The sequence below is a fragment of the Bombus impatiens genome, unplaced genomic scaffold (genome assembly GCF_000188095.3).
Source record: "Bombus impatiens unplaced genomic scaffold, BIMP_2.2 scf_0296, whole genome shotgun sequence".
In the NCBI taxonomy this organism is placed as follows: Eukaryota; Metazoa; Arthropoda; class Insecta; order Hymenoptera; family Apidae; genus Bombus; species Bombus impatiens.
The window spans coordinates 512,795-520,953 of record NT_176715.1 but is presented as its reverse complement, the minus strand read 5'-3'; the positions used below and the strand labels follow the sequence as shown (position 1 = coordinate 520,953).

The 8,159-nt window shown below is 28.2% G+C and overlaps 1 protein-coding gene across 4 annotated transcripts in view; it reads right to left on the bottom strand.

Annotated features, from left to right (window-relative positions):
- Window positions 1–624: 624 nt before the first annotated feature.
- The window catches only part of LOC100743899 (EH domain-binding protein 1), a 10,564-nt gene continuing 3,029 nt past the window's right edge, over window positions 625–8,159 (bottom strand). Inside the window, exons 5-18 of one of the 4 annotated variants that reach the window (XM_003488894.4) lie at window positions 7,274–7,409; window positions 6,957–7,190; window positions 6,553–6,742; window positions 5,608–5,774; window positions 5,303–5,525; window positions 4,984–5,154; window positions 3,598–3,681; window positions 3,394–3,507; window positions 3,045–3,245; window positions 2,233–2,382; window positions 1,946–2,163; window positions 1,663–1,851; window positions 1,388–1,509; window positions 625–1,283 (exon numbers count right to left, since the gene is read on the bottom strand). In XM_003488894.4, coding sequence (XP_003488942.1) covers window positions 1,428–1,509; window positions 1,663–1,851; window positions 1,946–2,163; window positions 2,233–2,382; window positions 3,045–3,245; window positions 3,394–3,507; window positions 3,598–3,681; window positions 4,984–5,154; window positions 5,303–5,525; window positions 5,608–5,774; window positions 6,553–6,742; window positions 6,957–7,190; window positions 7,274–7,409 — 2,159 coding nt within the window. In that variant the 3' untranslated portion in view covers window positions 625–1,283; window positions 1,388–1,427. The remainder of the gene's footprint in view (window positions 1,284–1,387; window positions 1,510–1,662; window positions 1,852–1,945; window positions 2,164–2,232; window positions 2,383–3,044; window positions 3,246–3,393; window positions 3,508–3,597; window positions 3,682–4,983; window positions 5,155–5,302; window positions 5,526–5,607; window positions 5,775–6,552; window positions 6,743–6,956; window positions 7,191–7,273; window positions 7,410–8,159) is intronic. The other 3 variants (XM_012384792.3, XM_012384793.3, XM_012384794.3) reach the window with 3 other exon arrangements.

The following is an 8,159-nucleotide window of genomic DNA, read 5'->3' as shown; positions in this document are numbered from 1 at the left end:
AATGTACAAGACAATTGCATTACAAGACAACAGAATTCCATCTTGAAAAGCACTTTTCAAGTAGACTAACTTATTAAGGCAATATAGAAATATTTGCAGCATCTAACAGAGTATTTAATTTTCGTTTATAACATACTCTTTCATGTTCCTCTGTTTTAAGAATACAGCTTGTCCCAGTTGTGTAAGATACCCTGTATATACACATAAAATACATTGCTAAAATTACGCGTTACGTAATCAAAGCTATAGATAAATGGAATATGTATATTAATTGTCCTATGTTTGTCCTTAAGTTTGTGAATGAATTATGAATTTTTGGCAATTTAATTTTTGGTTATTTTATTTAACATTAATTAAAATATCAATGAATCTGGAAAAGCATATTTAATAGAAATAAAATTTTGAAATAATAATTATTGTATAATTCATTTCATTACTTTTGAGAAAAAGAAATATACGATAATATTTTATACATGCATGAATGTACAAAATTAATTAGGCCTCATATATCATTAATATGGAACCCAGGAATTAATAATGAATATGATACTCTCTATGCATAATTGCATATTACACAATGCTAAAATGACAAATATTTTATAGGCAAATAAATGATTACTTGAATAAAAAAATTAGGATATTTTTATATGGCACAAAATAGACATAATCCATTAAAATCTTTCACAAAATTTTCCATACTATTTTGTAATAACTAATTTCTTTCTTCTTCCTCAAGTGACATATGTATCTTTATATGTAACTTTTTAAGTAACTTATGTAATGTTTAATACTGCTTAATTGCAGATATGACATTATATGTTGCAGCATTTCTTTTTATATTCTTTCGTCACTTATCGAGATTCAAGCACCTTCTTTTAGCAGTTTCCTACGTACCGTATTTTTCTACTATTGCCTTTATAAGACATTAGAATCATAAATGAATCGAACTATAACCAAAATTCATTTTTTCTAGCAACATATTCTTTTTACATATAATCTTTGCAACCTCGTAATAGGCTTCATTGATCTTATGTATTTCTTCGACGGACCAGTTTTTATTTTGAACCTAAAACTACTACAAAATGTAGCATTTTGTTTATGCAGTACTTAATGAATTTGTATAAATATAAAACACGGATTGTGTACAACTTGTATACAGTTCATAGTATAAAATAAGTTTTTAAATATTAATGTTTTACAGATTATAAAATTCTCGATTTTATCTTTGAGAAAAATTTTATTATGTGTTTTCTTTGGCAACCCCACAGCAAAACGAATCGTACCTAAAATTATTTTTAGTTAAAGATCATTTAACTTTTGTTTGGGAAAGATTTTGTATTATTCATTTTTTAATTAAAAAATGTCTGTAATATTTAAGAATACTCACTTGTCACTTTCCTCGTATTGACAGGAATAAAATTACTCTTTCATTGTATCATACAATTTTTATTTCTTTGAGCTAATCCAGCTCTAGATAAGTTTCGCTCTATTTCGTCATCATCTTCAATACTAAAATATAATAATAATAAAACAAAATGTAACATAACATTCACAGAAAGAACAATCCATAAAATCAGCTTTTAATGTCTATTAATTATATTATACTTATTATATTATGTAATTTCAATAAAATTTGAATATGAATTAACCTTCTATACTTACGCTCTTTCTTGTGTATCAAGATGATGAACTAATTCATCTCTTTTATTTACTATTGAAACTAATTCTTCTAAAAGTAAATTTTCTCTCATTTTTTGTTCGGGAGTTTTTCTCCACTCTTCTACTGCTAATATGCTTCTCAATTCACGATTTAGCAATTCAAAACGTCGTTCTAGATCATCTTCTTTTTCTCTAAAGTATATTACAAATGATAAAAGAACAATACAACAAATATCTAAACAGTATTCAAGATGATTAATAAAATACCAAACACATAATTACTTACAATATATTCAATTGCATTTGCCTTCTCAATAATGCATTTTTTTTATTGACAAGCGTAAACCAAAGAGACATTAGTCTTTCTGTTTCATCCTCATTGTCGCTTTCCATTGCAGCTCGAAGTTGTTTCTCAAGTTTACCAGCTTGAATATCTATTTGATTTTGTTCTCTTTCTAATGCTTCTAATTCATTTTGAATATATGATGTCATATCTTTTCCCAGCTACATATGAAATGATTCATAAGATATTTGATTCTAACTTAATTCCAAATAAATTAATTTAAACCATACCCCTCTGAGTGTATATGAAGTACCATCAGGGCTAGTTTTATCTGGTGAAATTCTCTCTATTATCTTAGAGAACGAGAATAGAGGAGAACCAGTTTTTTTCTCTGCATCTATTACATTCGAAGTTCCTAGAGTGTTTCCATTATACTCAGACTGAAATATTTATTGTATATAAATTTATATCTCTTATAATGAATATTAAAAATTGTGCTTTGTCATAAGTGATGTAAAGAACATAAATTTCTATTCATTGATGGAGTAAGAGCATTAACATTCAAATCATTTAATATCAGAAATAAAAAACACACCTTTTTTTTATTAATGTAGAGTTAAGCTACTCTAAGAAACTACTAAGATGGTATAAATATAATAGTAATTTTGTAATGATATTTTGTTATAATATTAATTTTACACTGTTTCCCGAATCATTGCTTAACTGCATTTAGGACTGAGAAGCTATAATATTCCAGAGTAAGGGAAGTTATGTAGGGCTAGATGTATATATTAGGGATATGGGGGTACTCAAATGTTCGGGATCTAAAATTTATAACAGCAGATACAATTGCGCGATTAAAAAAAAAAGAGAGAAAGAAGCCATGCTCTTTCACAATGGCAGACATAGTTTTCTCCAGGGTGCACACTTTGGGAATCATTGCTTTAATAGATGTAATAATAGCATTTGTAACAAAAAAAAGCATCTGTTGGTACTAACAGACTAGTATTTGGATATTAGAGGTTCGAGTACAGGAGTTTTTACTCTATACATACATATTTAAATATAGAAATATTCAATTTTGAACAAAATAATTACCTACCTTTGAACTAAATTTGTCACCTGGAGTAGACGGTGTGATACTACGTCTTGGACTATTATTCTGATCATCTATGGATCGTCTCTCACTATTATTGTCATCATTAATTTGATTTGAAGTAACATTAACACCCATTTTTACTTCCGCTATTAAACGTCTTGCTCTTTCACGTAATTGTTGCTGTCTTTCATCATCATTTTGGCTCTATAAATTAAATGTTATAAAATAAAATATTTCTTAATGCAAAGGACAATCTGATTAGAAATGACAAAGTTAGTGTAAAAAGTATGAAACTAAATGAATATACACAACTATTCTACACAAAATAATAACACTGAAAAAAAAACAAAACCTCAATAGGATAAGCAGCAGTGGAAATAAGGCCAGTTGACTTTGTATGATTCCTAGCCTGTTCTAATAGTTGCCTGGCACGTTCTCTTAATTCGTCATGTCGACTGACTAATGGCTAATATAAAAAAAAAAAAAAAAGAAAGAAAAATAGTAAATTAGTTATGACACTACAAAAAAAGTTGGTAAGTATGAAGAAAGTAATTACATGTTGAGAACGTTGTTCTCCTTGCGGTGATGATACACTCTGATATTCAGTACGATTACCCCTTTCACAAACATTGACTGAATCCTATAAAAAGAAGATAAATAAAATTAGTTCAATTACTAAACTATCGAAAATTTATCCTATGTTAAATGTTACGATTTACATTAAGAATATAATCTGCGTAATCAACATTCACATACAATATGCATGTATATATACATATATACATATATATATGTAATTTATTATAAATACTAAATATGTAAATTTTTCATACCCGTGTATTTGAATGCAAAATATACATGCAAAATATATATATAAACATATGTGAACATAAAATATGTTGTGCAAATAGTAAATGCATAGCATAAATAAATACATTTTGATGTGTGGACATTTTTCGTACTTTGGTATGAATATTAAGTGCAATTTACTGAAAATGCAAATGAGCAGATGGAAATATGACCATCTTTCATGAACTTCTGTCTAACAATAATTAACTTTATAAGTTATTGTGATATAACTTTATAAGTTGTGTGAAAAATATCCTCTCCATATTGCATAAGCGAAATTTACACATTTATATCAAAGCATAAAATGTCATTAACCAGAGCCACTAGTATTTTATATTATTTAAAGCGGTTGTTAGTTTTTGGCAGTTGTTAATCGTTTTATTAAAGTATTATAACTAAAATATTTTGAAATGAATAAACATCTCAAAACAAGAATTTATACTACATCTATACCATTTTCTATACTCACTATATTCACATTTATACTAATTTAAAAAAAAAGCAGTACAAGTGTGGACACGTGAATTCAAATACTACTTTAAAATTATAGATAAGATATCTTTGAAACTATTTCCAAAGAAAAGTAGTTTCATACTTTTTCATTAAAAATTTTGTACACCAATCAGTGTATGAAAAGATTGACGATTCCATTAAAAAATAAAGTTACTCATAAAATCTTTGAAACATCTCCAATTTCAAAACAGACTTTTGTGCTATACGACGTATTGAACTATGATTTATTACTGAAAGTCATCAATTCTATTACTTCCAACTATTTCAAAGCTGCAACTCTATCCCGCCGTACAGAAAACCTGATATATTACATCTAAATATCTCTCCTCTTATGTATAAAAATATGACAGTATTACACACAAAGCTTTTATTTTTAAGATAAACTAAAAATTTCGAAACAGTTTTTGCATTTGATATACATTATAAGAAGTTGTTGGGAAGTCCTAATACTTTGAGATTACATAAAAAAAATAAAAAATTGCTTACAAAAAATTGCTAATGTAGTGTATAAGGAGATAATATAAACTCAATTATATAGCTATATAAAATTCAAATATTTAAACAATTCAAAAATACTAACATTATACATTGGCGTTTCTGATTTGTTAATTGAGATTGATTGAGACCACTTTTCATCAATTATTTGAATATTTTCCTCTTCTTCATCAGATCCGAAAGGATCTGTTAATTGTCGACGAGTCATTAATATAGGGCGTTGCTGTGCTTGTGATATTCTTGGCGGAGATTTACTCTGTGTATATAATTAATAATAAAATAATGTCAGTCACAAAATACCTCCTTATCACTCATTTAAAAATAGTTATTTATAACCGTGACACTATAAATGTAACATAACGATACATAGAAGTTATTTATCCATTATAAATTTACTTATATACCTTTTCTCTAGATGAGTACTTTTCTTTAGTTGGTGACAATACTTTCTCCAGAATACTTTTTGAACTAGCTAGTATAATATCTTTAACATCCTTAACACTTGATGGTGATTTATCCTTATTGCATTGATCATGATCTTGATTTTCCATATTCAAACTTAGATGCAACTTATTTTTTAAGGAATCAATATTAATGTCCTCTTTCTTATTATCAAATGGATTTGATCTAGTGAAAAATGTTGTATTTTTATTGTCTTTTCTAATATTTCAAAAAAATTAAAAATATTAATAATATAATAAAAACATACCGTCTGTTGCTATCAGTTTTATTATTTTTATGTTCCATTTGATCCTTTTTACGTAAATTAATTATTTCCTGACCAAACAGTTGCACGCTTACATCCGAATTATTGTCTGTATTAAATCTTCCAATCATGTAAGATGATTCATCTGTAGTTTTACCTATCTGATGTACCTGAAAATATGAAATAACTTTTTTTCTGAAAAAGTGTACAATAGTTTTTATATTGTACATATCACTTTCTAGATATTTAATAAATTATATGTGTAACTTGATCACAAATGCATAGTATACTTTGTGTACAGGAAATTAATATAATAAATAAATGCATACATATGTGTGTGTGTGTGAAAATGTTTTTTATTTTATGAATTTATAAGTGTAATTATATGAAAAACCATGATAGAGTAACATTACATTTGTTAACTTTGTATTTGCTCAATAAAAAAGTAATTTTAAATACAAAATGAGAGATCAAGATTAATGTATGTATTGGAGACAGAATTGAAGAGAGCTCCTTGTCATTCAGTACATTAAAGAGTATTTACAGAATTCAATGTTGTTATTTTATTCAGAATGAATAAATTTGATTTTATGTAATTTTTCTATAAAATGGACAACAAAACAAATAAAAAAACAAATAATAGTAAAGATGGTAATTTAATTCTGTAAAAAAAGAAGAAGGAAAAAATACTATAAGAGATATCGAGTGCAGAATTAAATTCAAAAATTCTTAAAAAGACAGTAAAAGGCTCAAATTAAATCCCTGTAGAAAGGGATTTAAATTTATGTTCAGTACAATTGAACTGATCATTTTTTTGACAGATTGTTTCATATTAAAATCAAATTAGATATATATAAACAACTACTCCTTTGGATTTATGGATAATATAATTAAAAAAGTTAATTCTAGATACAGAAAAGTAAGACATCAATGAAATTTGTTAAATACCTCTAATTCATGACCAGTAAAATGTGCTCTCAATTGGTACAAGTAAGTCATTACAGCTAATTTATCAGGTACAGTTAGTATATCCATATCTGCTGGTTCTATTACTCTAGGTATACCAAGAGCTTCTCCAGCATCAAATGCTTTCTTACAGTTACCCTTTACATCATGTGGTAATAGTGAATCTATGTCTCTGAAAATTATTATTAAAATACTTATTACAAAACAGTGTAGTATTATTTTTATTAAAATTAAAAATAAATAATTTACAATAAAATGTAATTTTAAGCTATACATTTGTAAAAAATCATTCTATTGATCTTTAATATTATTAAGCCATTTTATATTTTTGTATTATTATATTTAATATTATTAAGATATTTTGAGATGCGTTTTCTAATACATACATAAGATCTGGTCTGAAATGGTGTATTATTGAACAAAATGCCATTCCATTCCTCCAAGATGTTGTAAGATTGGTAACTTTTACGCCAGTATAATCTTTAGTTACTTCTTTGCACCATTCCAATAAATCCTGACCCGGAGTAATTTCTTTTAATCTAGGAATATTGGCATCATTCTTTTTTAGTTCTAGTGGTTGTAATGGTAATCTTACTAGTGCACTATGTTCGATATTTTTACTGCAATAGTAATGAAACATTTATTAAAAATATTAAATTGTGGAACAATGAATCTTAATTTTCCTGATCAATTATTAACATACTTGTTTTCAACAGTAATGGTATCCTTTAAGGGTGATTTTTCTTTGAAAGAATCGCCAATACCTGATAGACTAACATCACGCATGATGTGATCGCCATCATTTACAGGAGTAGTATCATCTTTTGATAAACTTGCCACTGCAAAATGTGCATTATGATTAAGATATGAATTAATGATACATTGCGTACATTGTGCAAAGTTGAAAAGATTACTAGGAGAATGCTACAAGAATAAAGGAGATACTGCTCTCTATCATTCACTGTCAAGCATTGATATATTGTTTTATTTGTATAAGTGACATTTTCAGCCAATATAAGAGCCTATTCATATGTCGGAGAAGCGTCAAGAATAAGGTTGTGGGCGTTTGATAAATCTTCATTGGAATCGGCCATCGTCATGTTATAACGAAGGTACGGTCTGTTAATACGAGTATGGATGCTACCGACTCGACAATCAACCGCGGCGGTTGGACACTCGCGATACTAGTGATGTTGGTCTTAGGTTCAATAACGAATCCGCGGTCAACGGGATGATAGATGTACGTGCTCACAAAAATCTAAGTCGGACTCTTTGCGAAAACGTGGAATATCCACCGAGCGTACAGACACTAAGTAACTCGCTAATACGACCTCACGAGAGAATGACTCTACGTCGCGATGATGCTGCAGAGGAAAACTATGATGGGGTGTGTCTGAGGACACGAGATCATCGGATTCGTCGAGGATAGCCTTCGTTCAGAAGGTGAGAGAATTTGGCGTTACTGCTAATTGGTCAATCTCCATATCGGTGGTTAGAAAAAGATGCTAGCCGCCCTCGAGGGAAAGTTGCTAGTGGGAGACGCCGTTCGTTGAAAAATAGGTCTCTCCTATCTTCCCGTAGCTGGGACA